The sequence below is a fragment of the Oncorhynchus keta genome, chromosome 28, assembly GCF_023373465.1.
Source record: "Oncorhynchus keta strain PuntledgeMale-10-30-2019 chromosome 28, Oket_V2, whole genome shotgun sequence".
Lineage (NCBI taxonomy): Eukaryota > Metazoa > Chordata > Actinopteri > Salmoniformes > Salmonidae > Oncorhynchus > Oncorhynchus keta.
This window is the reverse complement of record NC_068448.1, coordinates 58,731,448-58,755,664: the sequence shown is the minus strand read 5'-3', so window position 1 is coordinate 58,755,664 and position 24,217 is coordinate 58,731,448. Positions and strand designations below refer to the sequence as shown.

At 42.4% G+C, this 24,217-nt stretch overlaps 1 protein-coding gene across 2 annotated transcripts; it reads left to right on the top strand.

Annotated features, from left to right (window-relative positions):
- The first annotated feature begins 65 nt into the window (after positions 1-65).
- LOC118361609 (glycogen debranching enzyme-like) lies at positions 66-23,203 on the top strand. Of its 2 annotated transcripts, none has more exons than XM_035741672.2 (31): positions 66-276; positions 1,235-1,445; positions 1,999-2,168; positions 2,718-2,921; positions 5,401-5,582; positions 5,733-5,844; positions 6,075-6,201; positions 7,092-7,435; positions 7,996-8,183; positions 10,690-10,813; positions 11,283-11,446; positions 12,298-12,399; positions 12,585-12,740; positions 13,107-13,257; positions 13,411-13,535; positions 13,852-13,964; positions 14,152-14,286; positions 14,506-14,636; positions 14,853-14,989; positions 15,331-15,464; positions 15,651-15,826; positions 16,006-16,108; positions 16,318-16,543; positions 16,844-16,955; positions 17,071-17,206; positions 17,373-17,485; positions 17,699-17,910; positions 18,273-18,370; positions 19,207-19,294; positions 21,452-21,585; positions 22,542-23,203. In XM_035741672.2, the coding sequence occupies exons 1-31, from the start codon at positions 195-197 to the stop codon at positions 22,657-22,659; spliced, it is 4,608 nt and encodes a 1,535-aa protein (XP_035597565.1). In that variant the 5' UTR covers positions 66-194; the 3' UTR covers positions 22,660-23,203. The 2 variants fall into 2 exon arrangements, with proteins under 2 accessions (XP_035597565.1, XP_035597566.1); XM_035741673.2 differs by lacking the exon at positions 10,690-10,813 and adding an exon at positions 10,064-10,187.
- Positions 23,204-24,217: the final 1,014 nt, after the last annotated feature.

Below are 24,217 nucleotides of genomic sequence, written 5' to 3'. Positions count from 1 at the left end.
TCAAACCCATGGACACACATTCACGTAGGCTAGCGTAATGTATTTACGTTGTGCTGCAGGATAGCGTGTTCTTTCACACGGTGGCGTTATCTCTCATGACTTCGGTCTCTCCCCCTATTGAAGTGAGTGTCATGTAGGAATCTGGGGGCACCGCTTCCTGCTTGAAAAGGACACCCTAAAAAAGGAACGTCAAAATGGTTCGAAGCAGACAGACCAGAGTACTGTTCCTGAATGACATGGAGCGACTAGAGAGGACTCTGTTCCGACTAGAGCAAGGTATGTAGGCAATGGCCATTCAAATCCTGGGCAACTTCACATTTGCACTTGCGAATAATACAAACAAAAACTACTGGGTATAATTTGTGGAACGTTCCAACAGGAATCTGTTCCAAAAACTTCGTAAAGTACAAGGATGCCCATAAACAACGCATACAAAGTAGCATGACCAATTCACCTAGCTGCAGAATAGGCATCAACTAACCACGTTGTTTATTCTTAACGTTTTAATTAACGTGGTGGTGAGTGAAAAACGTAATTAAATTGCTCACTGCAGTATCTTATTCTGCCGCCATACAACTTTGTATGCGTTGTTTGTTGGCAACCTTGTTATTTACGAAGTTTTTGGAACAGACCCCCCCCCAAAAAAAAAAAACAGTCCTGCGGGGCTATTTGAAGTTTGTCATTATCAGACAATTGTTTTTTTGTATGGTGCTATCTTGCTTTTATTTTACCCCCAGGATGGATATTATTCCTGCTGTTGAAAATATAGACATTGAAATGCACATTTAGTTCATGGGGGAGTGGTAGGCTAGGCATGGGCTGAACATTGCTATGCATTTGACACTTGAGTGAAGTAGCCTATCTTGAAATATTCTAGTGAAAAGTTTGCAGCTATAAATAGCAAGGTAAAAGGCCTTGTGTTCTCTGTGGCTTAGCTGTACTGTTTCTACTGTTTGGCAAGATCAATTGCTTGGGCGGGCATCACTTCAGACATTGGATTTGTTTTTAAACTGAGTTTTAATGCACATTTGATTGGCAGGACACCATAACAGCTGCCTATGTGTTTTCCAAGTTTACATTTTCCCATTAGGACATTATTAGTTCCAGTCATTGTCCAGGGTGAACCTTTCTGATTTCACTGTAGACTCCAGCAGTGCTTTTAGCACATATCCTGCTTGTGTATTACTTGTTATTATGTAATGATAATGACATACTATTATTATTCTACCATCAGGCTTTGAGCTCCAGTTCCGGTTGGGGCCCACTCTGCAGGGGAGGCGTGTGCAGGTCCACACTAACTACCCTGCGGAGGGAGAGAAGTTTGACCGGCTTAAGTTCTGGCCTCTGAACTGGATAAACCCAACGGGGAGAGAGGGTTACTCGGACAAGTACTGCAAACTGGACCTGCAGGTGGCAGGGTCCTACCAGTATTACTTTTGTGCTGGGTAAGAAAGCACGGTTTCTTGTTCAGAAGGAGTGTACACACATCTAGTTATTTGCAGGGTACAAGATAGATTCCCGTTCACTGTTCTGTGTGCAGTACTTTCACATTGAATCTAAATGTACTAGATATGTGGTGGTGGTAAGCCAGCACTGTTTATGCACTGTTCTTTTGATTTCTGACATCTAATCATGATGTGTTCGATTGAAAACAAGACATAAGAGTCACAATGTAAACAGGTGAATCACAGTTAAATCCCTGTCTGTGACACCAGTCTCCGAGAGTGTCTCAGGGGGAGTGAGATATGAAAAAAACGTATTTCCATTTCACGCCTCACACTTGTACAGGTTACCCACTTGCACATGCAGTGAAACAGGACTATATAAGCACCCTATAACCCTAATAATAATTTGAATAATAAATATTATTATTTAACAAACTTACAGGTGATTTTGGGGCTCAACCTCAATAGTCAACCCTTTTATCCCATACACGTTATGCTGTTGATTGATCTCGTTGCCTGTTGTATTGCCTGATGTGGTCTGTGTGATTCCCAGGACTGAAGAGAAGACTGGTAGTGGCTACATAGTGGTGGACCCAGTGCTGCGTGTGGGTGCTGATAACCATGTCCTACCCCTGGACTGTATTGCCATTCAGACATACCTGGCCAAGTGCCTGGGGCCTCTGGACGAATGGCAGGACAGGCTCAGGGTTGCCAAGGAGACCGGTGAGGGGCAGAATGGGATACCATAGTCAGCTGGCCAACAATCAGAAGCATGGCTATTGTCTTTGTCAGTATAAATGGGTTTTTCTCCTGCTCGGGTTACGTGGTCAGGAAAAATTCCTGTCCTCACTCATAAGTGTCACACTGTCACATATTTCATTTGGTTTAAATTGCTGAAGTAAATCATTCTTTTTGAAAGCACAGCAATTGCTTTTGCTTGTTCTTAATCATGTGCCTGCAATTCAAAAGTACAGATACTAACAAATACAGAGTTCATCTTTATTGGTCCATCGTATAGATTGTGCTGTACAAGGGGGATAATCACACAGTGGTTGAGATCTGTTTGGTTATACTGGTGGGCATTGACCCATTCTAATATCTGCGAAAAATATTTGCAGTGTTTGCCGTTTCTTAATATCTGTCTGTCCAGACACGCATTGGGTTCATTGCAAAACATGTAACGTACCGATAGCATAATTGTTACTGTGGGTTCATAGATTCACATTTCTCATTCATAATATATTTTTATCTAAACTCTCTCTCTCTCCCTAGGTTATAACATGATCCACTTCACCCCGCTGCAGAAGTTAGGGATGTCTCGCTCCTGCTATTCTCTGGCCAACCAACTGGAGCTCAACCCAGAGTTCTCTACTGAAGGGAAAAACTACACCTGGAAGGATGTGGGCAACCTGGTGGAGAAACTGAAGAAAGAGTGGAACATGGTCTGCATCACTGACGTGGTCTACAACCATACAGGTATTGTTTTAGTATATAGTGCACTACTACAGTCCCTGGTCAAAAGTCATTAACTATTAAAGGAATAGGGCATCATTTGGTGCACTCTACACATGAGCATCGGCTCACACTGTCTCGACACTGTAGGATGAATGCATTCCCATTTTGTGAATGGTGGTGTGGTAGGCTACGTAATGTACCGCATGGATATGTAACATACCTATCCATGCTGCCATTTATAGAGACAGGATATCTCATCTCTAAGCTCTTCAGAAGATAGTGTTTCATGAAGAGTTATGACTGACCTTCTGGGTACTATTCCCAAGCCACAGGGAAGGCTTGCAGGACTGACTGATAGTAAAATATGGGTTAGCAAAGTCTCTTCTCAGATAACCTGGGTTTGATATAATATATAACTTTGCAGAGGTGATATGTAGTAGCTCCCTTTTTAAAATAGCCTTAATACTCTTCATAATCTTCAGGACAGCAAGTGGCTTTAGTGTCCAGAATGTTCAGATCTTTGAAAATGACAAGTGCATACTTCACAAGTTTAGAATCCAACACAAAACATAAATATTTTGCTTGTAAATCGTTCATAGTCATGGTGTGAACCCATCATAAAATGCAATGGGGTAAATATCAAGAGCTCAATACCTGACTGAAAATTTCCCATGTTTCTTACCCCTTATCCCTTTCAAATATACCAAATACAGTGTGTTATTTTTGGGGGGTGTTTTACCTCCTTTTTTCTCCTCAATTTCAATCTTGTCTCATCGCTGCAACTCTCCAGCGGGTTCAGGAAGCGAAGGTCAAGTCATGCGTCCTTGGAAACATGACCCGCCAAACCCCGGTTCTTAACACCCGCCTGCTTAACCCGGAAGGCAGCCGCACCAATGTGTTCGGAGGAAACTCCTTTCAACTGACGACTGAGGTCAGCCTGCAGGTGCCTGGCCTGCCACAAGAGCGCGATGAGCCTAGTAAAGCCCACCCTGAAAAACCCTCCCCTAACCCGGACAACGCTGGGACAATTGTGCGCCTCCCTATGGGACTCCCGATCACGGCTGGTTGTGATACAACCCGGGATCGAACCCGGGTCTGTAGTGACTCCTCTACCACTGCGATGCAGTGCCTTAGACCGCTGCGCCACTCAGGAGGCCCAATACAGGGTGTTTTTATACAGCAAAACAAACAAGGTTACCCAAGATTCCAGCTTAAAAGGAAATGCATGTATATCTATCAAAATTGTATCATGAATATATTGCAGGGTCATGGTGACTCATGCCCTTCTAGTAGTTTAAAGGCCATGACAGAGAAACTGGTGCCAGGTTGTAGTGGACTTTGGCAACCACTCAAGTATGGTCAGCAGGACTACTGCCAATGCATTAGCCGGTATGCGAGGAGAGATTTGCATCCTTTACATCACGTGTTAATGGACAGAGGAAGATGGTATGTGAACAGCAGGTTATCCTATATCCTTACTAGAAGTACACAATGAAAATACTGATTTAATAAACATGTTTGACTTCTTGTCACCAAACACATTTGATCAATTCAATGGTAACAACCATTGTGATAACACTAACAGTACAAATTAATAGAACAATCATGTGTTGGATGTCCATAGCAACGGTGAAAGTTGAAGCACTTAGTCATAAATTGAAACAATCATGTCACAGAGAGCGCACAGTCAAACAACCACATTTATTACAATCCACTATTAGGCAAAAATGTAATCAGAAGCTCAGCTTCACACATTGTGCTGCAGACATGGGGGAGCCATGGCTATCTTTCCACCCCTATCATAATCACCAATAACTAATGAAGGTGTGAACATGGTGTGGCAGTGTGGCAACATTTTAAACCCCCCTCATTCAGTTGCCTTTGAAGACACAGGATGCATCCCAAATGGCATCATATTCCCTATTCCGTGCACTACTTTCTGGTCAAAAGTAGTGTACTATATAGGAGATGGGGTGCCATTTGGGACAGAGACAGTGTCATGGAGTGATTGGCTGGTTCATTGCAAAGGGGAATACTTCAATCTGACCTTCAATGTGAAGAGGCTAAATGCTGACCGAGGAAACTGAGACCATGATGCAAGAGCCACAGCTGCCTCTGCAATGTTTGTCCTATGTAAAGGGCAATGGTGTTAGGGTGCACTGCACAACTCCTACCCCTTTAGTGTTTTTAAGTTTATTGATCTCTTAAGTACGACCCGCAAATGACCATTCAAGCAATGTTGAATGTGTTCCAAATATGTCTTATTCCATGACATTGGAGAGAATTCCCTACTGGGGTTAGATCCATTCTTCCTCTGTCATTTTTAACAACTGTTACCTTCTTTCCCTCCTAGCTGTGAGTAAGTGGTTGTGGCTGCACCTACTGGGCACACACTGGTTGAATCAACGTTGTTTCTGCGTAATTTCAATGAAGTGTCGTCTGTGCCCAGTGGGTATGGCTACAACCTAGTAACAGTTAGTAACCCCCTCTCTCTCCTTAGCTGCTAACAGTAGGTGGTTATGTCTACACCCTGAGTGTGGCTATAATCTGGTGAACTCGCCCCACCTGAAGCCAGCCTGGGTGCTGGACAGGGCTCTGTGGCACCTCACCTGTGACATCGCAGACGGGAAGTACAGTGGCCATGGTGTTCCTGCTCACATTGAGAATGAACACCAACTCCACGTGAGTTGGTTGGGTTACCCTTCTGTTTTGTACTGTATTGAAATAGGAAAATTGTCAATCCAATTAATGAAGAGATATTTTGAGTAACCCTACTTTCAACCCAAGTGTCCCTCTTAGGACAAAGTTGGATTGATTGATTGCCTCTTGTAGATGCTGCGAGGTGTCCTCTGGGATGAGATATACCCCAGGACCAAGCTGTGGGAGTTCTACCAGGTGAACGTGGAGAAGGCTGTGGAACAGTTCAGGAAGCTGCTTCAGGCAGGTAAGGGCTACCAACCACTCAGGACTTGTATTTCAGTGTCATTATGTTGAATGGGATGAATGGTGAATGATGTTTTTAATATCTCTTGAGCCACCCCAGGAAATAATTTGAAACAAGTTATTTGTGTTCCAGATATTGTGCTTCCACTGTTGAAGTAGCAATCAGCTCGCACTAAACATCTGGTGCACTAATCTTCTTCAGTATTTTTGTGTTTGATGTTTTCTACCCAGGAGGCAAAGCAGTGAGATTAGAGAATGAGGATAAGAAGCGTCTGAGGATCCTCCCGGACCCCCATTGTCGACGCTTCGGTAACACCGTGGACATGACCTCAGCCTTGGAGACCTTCATACCCAATGGGTGGGTTCGCTTTAGGATACACCATTACAGAGAACACAGAGGGCTAACATGAATAATATGCATGTCAATCTCTCCTTGTCCAAAGTGGAGGAGCGATTAACTTCACTACTACTTGTATTTGTGAGAGGTATTGACATGTTGAATGCACCAAGCTGTCTGTTTGAGCTACTGGCACACAGCTCGGACAACCATGCATAACCACAAGACATGCCACCAGAGGTCTCTTCACAGTCCCCAAGTCCAGAACAGACTATGGGAGGCTCACAGTACTACATAGAGCCATGACTACATGGAACTCTATTCCACATCAAGTAACTCATGCAAGCAGTAAAATTGTATTTAAAAATAAATACACCTTAGGGAACAACAACTGTGAAGCAACACAAACATAGACACATGTATACAAACACACAATACTATACGCACATGTACACATGGATTTTGTGTAGTAGATATATAGTAGTAGAGTAAAGGCTAGAGTTCACACACTTAATGTTGTGAAATCTGTTATGAATGTACTATAATGTATAACTGTACCACTGGAAGACTAGCTGATGCCTTGGCAGGAACTAATGGGGATCTATAATAAATTCAGCAGCAGACCTGCTCATAGTCACTGCTATGTCGATCACCTTTTTTGAAGCGTATTCTACCTTCTATAAGACAATTACTTTGCTTATTAACCCATCTTTGCATCCGCAAAGACACTTTGCAAGGGTGCTTTAAACCCATTTGAGATAAACAGGAATTCTTTGAAGCAATGATCCCGATTTATCTTAAGATGGGATTTGCTTTGTCACCACTGTTGGGTCTACAAATGCTTCTGTGCCACTCATATAGTTACATATTGCTACACCCGGCACAACATCAAATTCAATTTTGATTTCCAGCAATGAGCCCTCATCCATCCAGGAGTGTTGTAACTGGTTGAGGAACAGACTGGAGGAGCTGAATGTGGAGAGCTATAAGGAGATGCACTACCATGAGGAACAGGCCACCAACTGCATTGTGGGAAATGTAGTGTACGAACGCCTTGCAGACCACGGGCCTAAGTTGGGACCTATTACCAGGAGCCATCCAGTGGTGTGTGGATATTTCACCTTCCCGTTTGAGGACAACTTGACCTTTGACCAGGAAATGCAGCTGATGAGCCAGACAGACAAAGCGTGTCACTTCCTGGCCCACAACGGCTGGGTGATGTCAGATGACCCCCTGAGGAACTTTGCAGAGCCAGGTCAGCTGATAGTTCTGTTCTAACTATTTCTACAGACCGGTTGAGTTAAACAGATAGAACATGCTCAGTATTCACATGCTTCTCTTTGAAAAGTTTGTAAGGACCTTGGGTATTTACTGACCACTTGTCATGAAAACATGTCGTGCCCGAATGGCGCAGCGGTCTAAGGCCACCAGCGGTCTAAGGCCGTCTCTATTTCAGTCATAGAGACGTCACTACAAACACCCTGGTTCGAATCCAGGCTGAATCACGATGGGTCGTGACTGGGAGTCCCATAGGGCGGCGCACAATTGGCCCAGCGTCTTCCAGGTTTGGCTGGTGTAGGCCGTCATTGTAAATAAGAATTTGTTCTTAACTGACTTGCCTACTTAAATAAAGGTGAAATAAAAACATTTGATTTATGGTACATTATGATTGTTATATCAATCCTATGCCAGAAGATGATAATGTACTTTTCCTTGAGAAATGTGACTATTTTCTAATATAAGGTTTAGATATCATTGATTTCAACCCAACTAGTGTGATGGTGTGCAACTCCCCTGTGTCCTCCCTGTCTCTAGGCTCTAACGTGTACCTGAGGAGGGAGCTGATCTGCTGGGGAGACAGTGTGAAGCTGCGTTACGGTGAGAAACCAGCGGACTGTCCCTACCTGTGGGCCCACATGAAGAAGTATACAGAGATCACAGCCCAACACTTTGCGGGCGTGCGCTTGGACAACTGTCACTCCACTCCTCTACATGTGGCCGAGGTACAGTATGCTGATCTGACTGTAGATGCACCATTCATAGCTACATATCCTGGTGAATATTTTCAGTGATACACTTAGGGTGCGTTCGTAAATTCACTTTGGCTATCTCATCTGAGAGCGCAGAATAACTGATGAATTTACGAACACGCAACACCCTCTGAATATGACCGATGTCAGTAAACGTTGGCAATTTCTTTTTTACATTGTTTACATCTGTGAGCTTGTGTGGCCTACCACTCCGCGGCTGAGCCGTTGTTGCTCCTAGACTTTCCACTTAACAATAACAGCACTTACAGTTGACCGGGGCAGCTCTAGCAGGGGAGAAATGTGACAAACTGACTCGTTGGAAAGGAGGCATCCTATGACGGTGCCACATTGGAAGTCATAATAAGTCATAGTACGCTGAGCACGTGATAACTATAAAGCTCCACTCCACATTTAATTCTAAATGTCTATTGCTTACTTGATCCAATTTTTCTACTAGGCTATAAAAATAATGTTGCATTCTATCTGTGCTGGCTTTTGCCTTCTACCTGAGACATTAAACAAATAGGTAGGAGGACATTCAGCCTACATTAATAAATTGCTGACAATCAGCCTAAATGGGTAATGGAAGCACTTTAATTTTTGTGGTTTTTATTCGACACTTGGGTTTAGCAAAAAACAAAAAAATAGTTACGTCGTTATGTCCAGCTGTTTTTACTGATGCAAGATAGTTAAATGGAAATGCACACTAGCAGGAAATTGTTGCATCTATACTAAACAAAAATCTCAATGCAACATGTAAAGTGTTGGTCCCATGTTTCATGAGCTTTTGCCGAAGAATAGAATGTTCCTTTCTCTAACATAAGCCGCCTCCAACGTCCTTTTAGAGAATTTAGCAGTACATCCAACCGGCCTCACAACCACAGACAACGTGTAACCACGCCAGCCCAGGACCTCCAAATCTGTCTTCTTCACCTGCTTGATTGTCTGAGACCAGCCCTTTTGTGGGGAAAAAACACTCCCAGGCCCATGGCTGCTACCCTACCCAGTCATGTGAAATCCATAGATTAGGGTCTAATAAATGTATTTAAATTGACTGATTTCCTTAGATGAACTGTGAAATTGTTGCATATTGCCTTTTTATATTTTTGTTCAGACTATTTAACTAATATATAACTTTCTAAATTCATGGAAACATACAGTAGCTACTATTCTTGGGCTCCTGAGTGGCGCAGTGGTCTAAGGCACTGCATCTCAGTGCAAGAGGCATCACTACAGTCCCTGGTTCGATTCTAGGCCCACGATTGGCCCAGTGTCGTCCGTCATTGTAAATTCTAATTTGTTCTTAACTGACATGCCTAGTTAAATAAAGGTTTAAAAAAATATATTTTATTGCTCGGGGAAAAGTTTTCTAGATTCAAAATTGGGTTCCCCTAGTCTCAGAATGTGTGATTCTATTGGCTGTTCCTGCCCTTGTGCATTCAGAAAGTATTCAGACCCCTTGACTTTTTCCACATCTTGTTACATTACAGCCTTATTCTAATATGGATTAAATTTAATTTCTTCATCAGTCTACACACAATATCCCATAAGGACAAAGTGAAAAACAGTTGTTTTTGTGTGTGTGTGTGTGTGTGTGTGTATGTATATATGTGTGTGTATATATATATATATATATATATATATATATATATATATATATATACGGCAATACTTTATTTACATAGGTATTCAGAATGTTAAAATAGCTAGTGTCAAATAAATATGTACGTAGTATTCAACAAAACAACCCACGTAGCCCTTAATGTTATTATGTAGGGAATTATGACACTTCATCATGCATATGAATGCTACATGTCACCACTCTAAGTGTAGTTTTACCTTGTGCTCTGTAGGCGATGCTGGCAACAGCCAGGGGGGTCAGACCTAACCTCTATGTGATAGCTGAACTCTTTACGGGCAGCGAGCTGATTGACAATGTGTTTGTAAACCGCCTGGGGATTACCAGTCTGGTCAGAGGTACTGCTTCTGCCTTATTGTACTGTAGGACTGTGGGAACTGGACTGATGCATTTTGACTGAGCATGATGCTAAATGTTGGTTCTTTCTTTCCTTCTCTCTCTTTCGATAATCTTATTCCCTTCTTCTGCCACGGGCTTACTTTGAATCTGACATTTTCATCATACTTATCCTGATCAAATTCTCCTTCATTAATGTATATCTTTACTACCTTTCCCAACACCACTCTCTCCTCCTTTCCCACTATTAACATGGTAATTGACACTTTGCATGTCCCCCCCCACCCCCTGTGTGAGATGTTTTCATATTTTCCCTCTTTCTTGCCTAGCCTGTCCCCCTTCACATCTCTCCTCCTCTCTTGTCTCATATCTAATCTCACTTTCTAAATCCCCTCCTTTCCTCTGTTCCTCCTATCTTTTCTCATCTCTGTCTGATCCCCCCCCACATGCCTTTCTTGCATTGCATGCTTTGGCCTGTGGTGTGGATGGCTGTGCTGTGTGTAGTACATGCTGGAGAGAGCTCGCGAGCTGAAGCCTGACCTGTATGTGGTGGCTGAGCTGTTCACGGGCAGCGAGGAGCTGGACAATGTCTTTGTCACTAGACTGGCCATTACCTCCCTCATCAGAGGTAAGAGCCTGGGTAATGCACAAATGGCACTTAATCTATAGCCTGTCTGACAGTCTATTTGTGCAGTCTTGCCAACTCCTTGACAATGAGCAATGGAGTTGACGATCACAAACAGATCTGAGACCAGTCTACACATCTGATAGAAAAATACCTGTTTACTGTTTTCTGTTTTGCTTCAACATGTGGCATGGATATGTGTTGGTGAAGTTGGCTATTGGCTTTGTTCATGGTATGAAATACTTTTTTTAATCAAATATGGATACACGGGAAACTGAATAAATCTGCAATTGATCGCCTCTTGGCTAAAAAAGGACCGTTGGTGGTAATATTTGAAGTTAACTGAATTCATTCACTATTTAAATCAGCCTGGGTTATTTGTTTTCTTATAAATGACTGCAATGACCATATTGGCTATAACCATTTGCCTGTTCTACAATAACAATATAATCTGTCTCTCTGTCTTCCTCAGAGGCTATGAGTGCAGGGGACAGTCATGAGGAGGGCAGGCTGGTCTACAGGTTTGGTGGAGAGCCTGTGGGCTCTTTTGTCCAGCCCAGCCTCAGACCTCTGGTGCCCTCTATCGCCCATGCCATGTTCCTGGATGTTACTCATGACAACGAGTGCCCTGTCCAGGTAGTTTGCAGTATGTAGCTGGGGTTACTCATGACAAGTCCCCTATTCAGGTAGTGTACAGTATGTTGTTACCCATGACAATGAGTGTCCCAATTAGGTAGTATACAATATGTCACTGGAATGTCAACATCCCTATTTATACCGAATTCAAATATAAACACAACATGTAAAGGGTTTGTTTCAGGAACTGACGTAAAAGATCCACATTTTTTTCCATAAGCACAAAAAGCTTATTTCTCTCAGATTTTGGGCACAAATTTGTTTACATCTCTGTTAGTTAGAATTTCTCCTTTGCCAAGATAATCCATCCACCTGACAGGTGTGGCATATCAAGAAGCTGAATAAACATGATCATTACACAGGTGCACCTTGTGCTGGGGACAAAAGGCCGCTCTAAAATGTGCAGTTTCATTACACAACACAATGCCACAGATGTCTCAAGTTTTGAGGAATTGGCATGCTGACTGCAGGAATGTCCACCAGAGATGTTGCCAGATAATTGAATGTTGAGTAAAGTCTTTGCAGATGAGAAGGGACCCTGAGCATTTTTTGTTTGGTGTTTTTCAGAGTCAATAGAAAGGCCTCTTTAGTGTCCTAAGTCTTCATAACTGTGACCTTAATTGCCTACCGTCTGTAAGCTGTTAGTGTCTTAACGACCGCTCCACAGGTGCATGTTCATTAATTGTTTATGGCTCATTGAAGATGAAGATCTGTGAAGTTGTTTGGATTTTTACAGGGTCCTGAAAATGGGACGTTTCTTTTTTTGCTGAGTTTGTAGTAGTGTTATTGTTGATCGATGTTGTGACTGTTTGTTGGTGTTATTTATTTACTATTCCTCTTCTGTGTTGTAGATTCGCTCTGTGTACGACTCCCTCCCGAGCTCTGCTATCGTCTCCATGGCCAGTTGTGCTACAGGCAGTACTAGAGGATATGATGAGCTGGTCCCTCACCAGGTATGAAAAAGGGCCATGATTATCAAAAGTGTGTGTCTTTGTGAGTGTTTTCACTTCAAAGACAAAACTGTAAGCTAAAATCACTTCTATATTTATCTCGTCTATATTGAAACTGCTGACAATGTATGAAACGGACAGTGTTTAGTTCTACGTTTGATTCCAACTTCCTGTGTGTTCTTGTGCAGATCTCTGTTGTGAAGGAGGAGCGCTTCTATCCAAAGTGGAACTCTGAGGCCAAGCCCTCCTCTGCAGGGGAGGTGAACTCCCAGAGTGGTATCATCGCTGGGAAACTGGCCCTCAACAAGCTGCACCAAGAACTGGCCTCTAAGGGCTTCTCGCAGGTTAGATGGACTTCTAAGATCCACTCTGAGACCTGCACTGGGCACATAGCCATGGGTATGGATGGGCAGCCAGCAAATGTCTTTTGACTATTTTCCCAGATCCAGATTTAGCCTAAACCTGGACTATAAAGCATACTCAATACAGAATCTCTATGGAAAGTGCTTTCTAGTCCAGGACCAGGCTTATTGAAAATGGCCATCGAGAAACTGGACATGGGGAACTAAACTGAATTGCTCAGCAAGGGACTTAACCTGAGAGAAGCGGAAACACTTTTGAGGGAATATTGAATTGTAGAGTTGCAGAGTAAGTGCTTCTACTGAAGAACACAACAAAGAAGTGTGTGTGTGTGTGTGTTTGTTTTGCAGGTCTATGTGGACCAGGTGGATGAGGACATAGTGGCAGTAACCAGACATTGCCCCAGCACACACCAGTCTGTGGTAGCTGTGTGTCACACTGCCTTCAGGAACCCCAAGACCTATCAATATAGACAGGAGGTTCCCCCCATGTGCATCCCAGGTACAGTACCCCAGTTTCCCTCAATCCTACTCCAGGAGCCAGATTGAGTATCACCACAGTAGGCTATCTATCACTAATCATCTTGATATCACTTCCTTTAGTAGTTTCCATGAAAACCCAGATCAGGTCAGTGTCGACTGTGTTCTCCTGCAGGTAAAATAGAGGAGGTGGTACTGGAGGCCAGGACCGTGGAGAGGATAGCTGGGTCGTACCAGAAAGACCGGAAGAGCATCAACGGTCTCCCTGACCACACATTAGAGATCAGAGAACACATCCAGGTAACACGAGAACCGCACCATGGAATTACTTTACACCCTGGTTTAGAATACTAGTTGCAAGCTTATCCCTCTAGTCTATCATTCCTTTCTATTGAAAGAAGTGGGCCAGGATTTGCTCAGGTCGCAGAGTTGGCAATGTTTGTTTTCTTGTTGAATGGTTATGGTAGTCTCATACACACTTGGTAAATTAGAGTGTAGTGTAGCACAAAACAGGTTTTGTTCTTGGGTCTCTTCATTCCAACCACCTGTATATGAATTTGACTTCATTTGAAAGACACTGATGGTGTGAACACTTTCTACTCCAACTGTCTTGCAGCTACATGACAGCAAGATTGTGAAACAGGATGATGTCATGTGTAAGGGCCGCAGTGAATTTGTCCAGGAGATTGAATTCGAACACCTCAGCCCTGGTAGTGTGATAGTGTTCAGGTAAGAATACACTGTCCTATTGAGGTCATTTCACGTGCTGTATATATCAAGTGTCTAGGAGTAGGAGTCTCCCCCTTGTCCATACCATATGCATTTATGATCGGAAAAACCAAAACTGATCCTAAATCAACACTCCTACTCTTGAGTCATTCCTTACGAGTCTGTAACCCGTGGTCTTTGTCCCCAGGGTGAGTCTGGACCCCAGGTCCCAGGAGCTGGTGGGGGTTCTGAGGAGACACCTGGTCCAGTTCAGTGACCATTACAAGACGGGCAGTATGCCTGACAACAACGCCCCAGCCATACTCACTACTCCTCTGGCAGCGTACGTATACTCTAGATAATTCTTTCACTTGGTAAATTGATGGTTACTTTTGTAAGGAATCTCAGCCCATATCTCTGCTAATATCTGAGCCATTCATTGCAACATAAGACATGTCAACTAATTAAGCAACTGCTGTAAGACTTTTTCATAGGCTGTCTTCCACTGGTAAATGTTAATCCAGCCTACTGTTAACCTTCCTACCTGTCTGCTCCCTCCCAGTATTATGTCCAAGGTGACCCTGGCGGACATGAACGTGTTGCTGTTCCGTTGTGACGCTGAAGAGCAGGAGGACGGTGGAGGCTGCTACATCATCCCTTCCTGGATGAGTCTCAAGTACGGAGGCCTGCAAGGTACAAAACAGGGGGCTTTCTGGAAAATCATGACTCCTACTACATGCATATTGCAGTGTTAACCGTTTTGTGCCGGGAACCATAAAACTATGATCTTCCATTTACCAGTCAGGACCGCCAAGCTACCCTTCCTCCTTTTAGGGACTAATTACATTGAAATGGATATGTATGATGAGTTTGTTTGTCAGATGGAGTAACCTCTTTTGACACTCACAGGTCTGATGTCGGTGATGGGGGACATTCGTCCCAAAAACGACCTGGGACACCCCTTCTGTGACAACTTGAGACGGGGAGATTGGATGATCGACTACGTCAGCAACCGGCTGGTCATCAAGGGAGGAGCACTGGGCGAGGTAGAACATGACAAACCTCACCATGGTGGCATCCCAAATAGCACTCTGTTCCCTATGTAGTGCACCTCTGAAAAGTAGTGCACTAGTGCATAGGGAGTAGGCTGCTATTTGGCACCCAGATCTGGTCAAGATGATGTCTATTCCTTTGGGTCCACTCAAATGTTTTTGAGAGCCATGGTGATTCTTCAATTGGAACTTTACAGATCCTTACCAAGCCTTACCACTCATACACTCAGCATCATTGTTGTATTGCATTGATTATGTCTATTTAGCCTGCTAACTGGCCATAGACACACACAGTTTTGCAGTTTTAATTAATATGTCTCTTGATGTCCCTTCAGGTAGGCAAGTGGTTCCAGGCCATGTTTATCTATCTGAAGCACATCCCTCGCTACCTGGTGCCATGCTACTTCGACTCTATCATTGTTGGGGCTTATACCACCGCCTTGGATATTGTGTTCAATAAAATGTCAAAGTAGGTTGAATAAAAACCAGCTATTCCTATTCATAAATGAAATAGAAACATCTGAATTTGTAGTACTTAAAAATAAAATTGTACAAAAATAATTATGTTCTGAATGAAAGGTGAAACTTGAAATCATTCCTCAAACTTCTAAATTCAGCTTGTCATCTCTGTGTGTTTGTCCTCTGGTTCTCTAAGCTTCATCCAGACCGGTTCCACCCTGGTGAAGCAGTTAGCTCTGGGCTCAGTACAGATGTGTGGAGTGGGCCTGCACCCCGCCCTTCCCCCCCTGGCACCCACGCTGCTTGACGTGCCCTACCGTTTCAATGGGGTTACCAACGAGAAAGAGCAGTGCTGTGTGTCACTGGCTGCAGGTAAGGCATTTCATTCAATTCAATACAACTCTATTCTGGGCAATCCCTACTGGGGACCAGCCAATCAGTCTATATACTTACAGATACATCCACACACTTTAGCTCTCTCTCTCTCTGTCTCTCTGTCTCTCTGTGTATGTGTTACCGGTTGGCTAATGGTTGTCTGTCTGATGTCACAGGTCTTCCTCATTTTGCGGCTGGGATGGTCCGTTGCTGGGGCCGGGACACTTTCATGGCACTGCGAGGTCTGATGCTGGTGACAGGAAGACACCTGGAGGCCAGGTACGTGTCACATTCTCCAGTAGAACATCGGTGTCCTATCTGATGAATGGGTATATATTTCAATGAAAGTTTTTTTATTTGTATTTTTTAAAGTAACAAACTCCAGTACACCTGTGGTCTTGGATGCTGCCAAACAATTGAATGGATTTCACACCAGTGTTTTGTTTGCCCTTCATCAGAATCCTTTAATTTCTCACTGTTTTCCATAGAAACATAATCCTGGCGTTCGCTGGCACCCTGAGGTATGGCCTGATCCCCAACCTGCTGGGACAGGGGACTGGCGCCCGCTATAACTGCCGTGACGCAGTATGGTGGTGGCTGCAGTGCATCCAGGACTACTGCAACATGGTGCCTGACGGAGTCAACATCCTCATGTGCCCTGTGTCAAGGATGTATCCCACCAATGTGTCCCAGCCACAGCCCGCTGGAGCCTGGGTGGGTACACACACACACACTCTACAGCCCGCCAGCGCATGAGTAAGGGGCATGGTGGTCTCGCTTCGTCACCGCAAGACTTTATATCTGGCTCATGAGACTAGGGCATGTCTGGGGTCAAACAGCTTGGTTATAGCAGCCTATTGATATGTCATACTCTGTAGATCTGACTATGCAGTCCAAAAAAATGTGCTTATTGTTAGAAGTTCAAACAAGCACTTTTAGACAGGACCGTTAGTCATTTAGTCATTCCTTAATGTCTGCCCATATTAAATTATATCTGTGATGTTAACTCTGCAGATCCAGCCCCTGTATGATGTCATTCATGAGGCGATGACGCGTCATATGCAGGGGACGGAGTTCAGGGAGAGGAACGCTGGACCACAGATAGATTGCAACATGACCGATGAAGGCAAGATAAACACGCGCACACACACACACACATTACACACACATGCAAATCTAGAGGCGTGGTTGATCAGCTATTTACGTGTTTTATCATACCGATTTTTGTCTTTCCCTACCAGGGTTTAATGTTGAGGCCAAGGTGAATGAAGACACTGGGTTTGTCTATGGAGGAAATCGCTTCAACTGCGGGACATGGATGGACAAGATGGGAGAGAGTGACAAGGCTCATAACAAAGGAATCCCAGCTACACCTAGGTACTGTTTTCCTCTCCTTTGGTAAAGAGTTGCTTGTCTTCACTCAGTCTAGGACAAGCCTACATATCCATAGTAATCTATTGTAGTATGTGCAGTGCTTGTTCTTTTCCCCTTGAGTTAAGTGTTTTCACAAGGGTGTGCATGCTTGTGCCTGCGTGTCTTCCAGGGATGGCTCTGCAGTGGAGATAGTGGGTCTCTGTAAGTCCACAGTGCGCTGGTTAGTGGACCTTCATACGCACGGCTTCTTCCCTTACGCAACCCTCACCATCCTTAGTGATGGTACGTTCTGGAATAAACCCAAATCTTCATGTTGTTCCCAGCTTTCTCACATCCTCAAATGTTAAAAATTAGACCATTATGACAATTGGGATACTACTACATAGTAATTTCAGATGTTGAAATTTGTATTTTAAACAATAACCTCACTAAAATTGTAAAATTACTGGGGGGTTTTTCTCCATAGTGAAGCTAGACATATCTGTTCTCTTCTAGGTCGTAACATCTCTGTGCCCTATGAAGAGTGGAACAGAAAGATCCAGGAGAACTTTGAGAAGATGTTTTACGTGTCTCACAACCTTCAGGACCCCAATGAGAAACACCCAGACCTGGTGCACAAGAGAGGCATCTACAAGGACAGCTATGGGGCCTCTAGTCCCTGGTGTGACTACCAGCTCAGGCCCAACTTTGCTATCACCATGGTGGTGGTAAGCACGGCTCATTTTAACTGCCTCATTAGCCTTGTAACTAATGTCCTATCGTCCTGTCCAAGGAATGGACAACATCAAACTGCCTCATGCTAAAGAAACGGGAAGATAGGCCCCTACTATATGGGCCGATCTGGCACTGATGAGGCTTACCTCATCGGTGTTGTAAAGACTAGGCTAGTCAGTGCTCTGGTTAACCCTAACCCTCTCAATGTGGGTGTACTGAGGTTACCAATGTATTTGTGCTGAACATTATTTGAGTCTTGCAAACCCAATTTACAAAGATGTATCACTTTTACAAGTTGTCGTCTTAGGTCAAGTATCTCACCTCTGTGTGTACCTTCTCTCTCTGTGTTCTCCAGGCTCCAGAGCTGTTCACAGTGGAAAGGGCCTGGGAGGCACTAGAGATGGCAGAGAAGAAGCTGCTCGGCCCCCTGGGAATGAAGACCTTAGATCCAGAGTGAGTGGGATGCTTCATCCATACCCCCATTTACAGTAACACATTCACTCTGTTGCTTTATTTAGACAGCTCGGAACTGCAGAGAGGGTAGAGGACAGATCAAGAGGATCAACAGTTACGAAATTGGGGCGTATCAGGAATTCGCTACAAAGTAGTCAGGAGACCTACTAGACTAGACCAATGGTGTATACAAACCCTGGATTTCTGATGCTATGTATTGGCCAATGAGAGTCTTTGAAGCCACCGGCCACCGCATTGTTACTCCTCACAAGAAGCTGTCCTCCGTTGGAAAGAATGGTATTCTATAGTATCCCAATTAATTATTTAATGGACAAATTGACAGGTATTTAGGAATATATTTATTGTAGTGGGGACATGCAGTAACGGTAGTACTCTCAAAAAATACACCTTTTAAGGTAAATGGTATATTTATAATTTTTATGTTCAGTTCACATAATATAATTTAAAAATATTTATTAAGGTGTCTGTAATATATTTAGCAAAAATGAATGTAGACATTAGTAAATGCATTTTTATAGCTTCTCAAATATTTTTTTTACAATGTTGGAAGATTAGAAAAATGGGTGTGCAGGGCATCAAAACAGCGCCCCCTGTCCGTCATGTAGGGTTTACACACATTAGACGAGACCAGGTTTTTCCCAAACTCTGTGTAGTGTTAGGGCAAAAACCATAACGTGCACGTCTTGTGGTCCCGAGGACTGAGTTTGGGAAAAGCTGGACTAGACCCAGTTCTGGCACCACAGTCATTCTTTATCTCATTCCTGTCCTCCTTGTCCCACAGTTAACATTTTCTCTCTTTCTTTCGCCTCATAAAGTGACATGAAGTACTGTGGTGTCTACGATAATGCTCTGGATAGTGAGAATTTCAATGTTGCTAAGGGCTTCAACTACCATCAAGGACCTGTAAGTACATTTATTGCAGCCCACATAAACATTAGTCAGTAGACAGGAACTTAATGGTAATTGTATGGTACCAAACTAGGGTTCGTGCTCCCATGTGGGGTCACCTGATTTGAAAATGAGGTCGCCAGAGAAACTTGGTTCATAGAACCGCGGTTACGTGAGTAACCTCTAACATCTGCTAAATGCTGTTGTGGCAAACAGAATGGTTTCTGTTTTCTTCCAACAAATTTAGCTCTAACTTTTGAACGGTTGGTGCTGTCATGACCACAATCCTGAAAGCTCTCATGAATATGGACGTTCTGTATTCCTCCACGATCCTCAGAAGCCACGCAGGACTCGTTAGAAGAGTGGACAGGACCAGGCACCAAATCAAACAAACTGGGCAAAAAAATAACATTGAATTTGTAAGTCGCTCTGGATAAGAGCGTCTGCTAAATGACTTAAATGTAAATGTAAATGAAAACAATGATGACAGGGATTGACATTAAGGTCTGAAAGGCACTTGCCCATCATGCAAGACAAGAGTATTTTGGGGTTTCCAAAAAAATTATGATCACTTGCCTGAAAATGAAAATTAGACATGTGCGCCATGACCAGTGGAAGCAAAAATAGCCCCATAGCATCAAATATCCACCATATTTTACAGTATATATTCTGCATATGCACCAGTTCCAATCCAAGTGACATGAAGAAAAAAAGCTCTTTGGATACACGCACACGAGTTGTGTGTTTGGCGTCTCAAAAAGGAAGCATATACAGAAAAGTACCTCAAACCTACAGTAAAATATGGTGGTGCATCATTGATGTTATGGGGCTATTTTGCTTCCACTTGTCCTGTGGCCCTTGTTAAAGTCAACAGCATCATGAGGGTGCTGGAGTATTAAACTAGATTTTTTTTTAGATTTTGTTTTACTACTTGTTAAAGAAAATCTCTATCTCTCAGCAATTGTATTAGTATGACATAATATAAGGGGGAACCAAGAAGATCAGTACTGGAATTATTAGTATTTTGGTTGTTGTCAGTAAAATAATTCTCACTGAATGCTGACTGCCATGAATTCCATAAATTATCTGTCGATGTGGAGGAACCACAAAGATCAGTTTTAGGCTACTAGAATGATTTATTAATACAAAAAACTCAATCACCTGCCGAATGGTGCAACCTCAGAGCAGGCTTAATTTATGTGACTGCTCAGTTCACTTGCTTCACTTCACAAAGTCATCAGGTCGACACTGGAAAGTGATGTTTTCAACTAAAATTATGGAAGCGGGGTACAGAAGACATTTTTCCCTATTGAAACCAGTTCAGCCAAGTCTGAATTCAAGCGATAATGACAAAGTAAAAAATAAAAAGGCTTTGTATTGTAACTGGATTATAGCTCCTGTCTAAATGTTGTGAATTATATATATTATTATATATATCTACCAGTCCGTTTTAATGAGTGTTAGCATGCTAATAGCACACCATGTACACAAAAAAATGTATATTTTTAAGGGGTATGCAGTAGGTTGCTAACGATATAACCAGAATATAACCGGTATGTTGTATCAGACATTTCAAATAAAATGTCAAACTAATGAGAAAACAGTCATGGTATTTCATTTTAAGAGAATTAACTAGATTTAGCAAGGCAATGTTGGGGCTAATTTGAATGGGCTCCAACAGCAGATTTAGGGGATCCCAGTACCACCCACGTGACTGCAGTGAAACATCACTTTGTGGGGGCTCCTAAACAACTATTGCCTGATGATCTTTTGAATTTCCCGATAGGTTTCTGAAGCATTTTAGCCACTTCAAGCCGTACTTCCTTCAGATGAAGATTCTTTCAACGTAATCTGATTGATTTGTAATACTGTCAAGGACCCAAATAAAAAAGTTACATTGGCTGCTGATTGCATCACTGTTTTTGCATGGTGGGGTCGCGCTTTAAAAAATATATATATATTTTTATATCACTAATATTTTTTATTTAAAAAAAAATGTTTTTACATTTCACCTTTTTTATTTAACTAGGCAAGTCCGTTAATAACAAATTCTTATTTACAATGATTGCCTACACCGGCCGGTTGTGATACAGCCTGGATGGGGCCATGGGCCAATAAAGTCTGGGAGCCCCTGCACTATGGTAACCGTAAATGTGTGTTTCCCTCTCTTAGGAGTGGCTCTGGCCAGTCGGCTATTTCCTACGAGCCAAACTGTACTTTGCCAAGAAGATGGGGCCAGAGATATACGACAAGACTGTGTACCTGGTGAAGAATGTCCTCTCTAGGCATAACATCCACTTCGAGAGGTAAGACACAAGCACAAAGACTTGTTAGGTGACTTCAAATGCTATAATGTTCTCAATTGTTTTAACAACAATTCAGGTGAAAGGTACCCTCTTGAGGATAGTGAGAGGCTAGCGTCTCAAGTGGCCAATTGCCTGGGGAAATGCAGAGCGCCAGATTCAAATAAAATTCTATAACATTCAAACTTTCATTAAATCACACATGCAAAACAATTGGTCATTTTTTTCGATTAATTCCGTCCATGTATACCCAAAATGTCCATTTTATAAAGCAAGTTTGATCCGGAAAACAACAGCTTGCTACAAAACATTTCAAAAGTTGCCTATAAACTTTGACAAAATATTTCAAACTACTTTTGTAATACAACTTTAGGTATTTTTAAACGTTAATAATCGATCAAATTGTAGACGGGGCAATCTGTATTCAATAGAGCAAGTAAACAAACCATGCACCTTTTTTCATCTTGCGTAACTCTCAACAGTGTAACGTTGTTCCAGGATGTGCTTCTTCTTCGTTGCACCAATGATTAACTTCAACCCAATTCCAAAGACTGGTGACATCCTGTGGAAGTCGTAGGAACTGTAAAATGGTCGCTGTCAAATATCCCTTGGCAAAGACAGCTGAGGGAACGGTCAGAGGCAACAAAAAAAAAAACATTCTGAACAGTTTTTCCTCTGGGTTTTGCCTGCTACATACGTTCTGTTATAGTCACAGACATGATTGAAACAGTTTTAGAAACTTCAGTGTTTTCTATCCACACCTACCAATCATATGCATATAATATATTCCTGGCATGAGTAGCAGGAAGTTGAAATTGTGCACGCTATTTATCCAAAAGTGAAAAGGCTGCCCCCTATCCTTAAGAAGGTGTACATTACTTTTTTTTTATTGTTTCACTCAATTGATATGATTGATTATAATTGTCACATAATCAATATTGTCTTTTATCACCCACCAGATCATCTTGGAAGGGTCTACCTGAGCTGACTAATGAGAATGGCCAGTTCTGTCCCTTCAGCTGTGAGACTCAGGCCTGGTCTATCGCCACCATACTGGAGGTGCTGCATGATCTGTAGATGGAGAATATCTTATTTTCTTTTGCAGTTTTCAAAAATATTTCCTTTATGCAATATTTTCGTGAAGCCCTTTTAACCATTATCACATACCATGTGGCTATCTCTACAAAACTGCCTTAAACAACATAAAACCCTAAACCTCTTTGTTACATGTTGATATCAATGTCAATGTATGCTTTCATAAATGTGGCTTGCATGTTAATTGTAGTCAATACATATTTAATTGCTTTAAAATCGGTTAGACTATTCAGAAGTACTTTTTTCTTAATTCTGCATTCTCATCGCTGCAGGGATGAATTGTCCCTTCCCATTCTAAATGCTGTCTCATACATACATACATACATACATACATACATACATACATACATACATACATACATATTTCTTTTGTCCTTGTGACAGATGAGACGTTAAACTGTGAATCAGAAATATGAATCAGATCCACCACAAGAATATGCTACACCACCATAATAAAAAATATATTTAAAAAAAATCACATTTTTGTTGGATAACACCAGTAGAAATAAATCATGAAATAATCCTCTCTTGCTGTTTTGTGCATTGTCATTATTCACCCCCTCTTTTCTGCAAAGTCATGGTTCACTTATCCCCTATTACTGGAAGACCTCACCCCCTACGGATTCTTACTGTACATACTGGAAGTGGCATTGCCCAACGTACTGACATTTTTACCAATTAGCTGTGTAGAAACAAAGGAGACTCAACCAACAGCACAGTTTCAGTGCCACTCACATCCTGTCATGTTCAATTATCCTGTCAATATTAATCATTACAAAAAGGGAAACACTCTTGTATAATTCCAGTCATCGTCCTTGGTACCTTTGTCATAGATTGGTGGTAGATTGTATTCAGTCATTTCAGTGAAATTATTACAATGTTCGACCTATTGTTGGGAATAGCAAGGGTCCCACTTGGCACAGATGTCTGTTCAACGTCTAGTTTTGATTTACATTTGGTTGAGTTGTCAACTTCCATGTATTCAATGTGAAATCAAAGAAATATCACCCTGCCATTGGATTTTGGTTATTTAAGAAATTACGTGAAACAACATTGATTCAAACAGTTCTTGCCATACAAAGTTCCATCTTCTGTGGACACAGTTCGTCTTTCTAAAGCCTCGGCTCCAGGCTTCGTTCACGTTGTCTTTTATTGTCGCTAATGGGAAGGGTGGGTGTTTCTGCACAAACTGAATTCAGAAAGTATTCAGACTCCTTTTTTCCACATTCTGTTACGTTACAGCCTTATTCTAAAATTGATTGATGAGGAAAATAAACAATTCAATCTACACACAATACCCCATGATGACAAGCAAAAACTGAAATCAAATTTACATAAGTATTCAGACCATTTACTCAGTAATTTGTTGAAGCACCTTTTGCAGCGATTACAGCCTAGAGTCTTCTTGGGTAGGACGCTACATGCTTGGCACACCTGTTTTTGGGGATTTTCTCCCATTCCTCTCTGTAGGTCCTAGCAAGCACTGTCGGGTTGGATGGGGAGCATCGCTGCACAGCTATTTTCAGGTCTCTCCAGAGAT

Excerpts from the sequence above, each read along its gene's own strand:
- LOC118361609 (XM_035741672.2), top strand. The coding sequence starts at position 195 with ATGGTTCGAAGCAGACAGACCAGAGTACTGTTCCTGAATGACATGGAG. Across the intron at positions 1,446-1,998 it reads CAGTATTACTTTTGTGCTGG|GACTGAAGAGAAGACTGGTA; the intron begins GTAAGAAAGCAC and ends TGTGATTCCCAG. Across the intron at positions 7,436-7,995 it reads GAGGAACTTTGCAGAGCCAG|GCTCTAACGTGTACCTGAGG; the intron begins GTCAGCTGATAG and ends CCCTGTCTCTAG.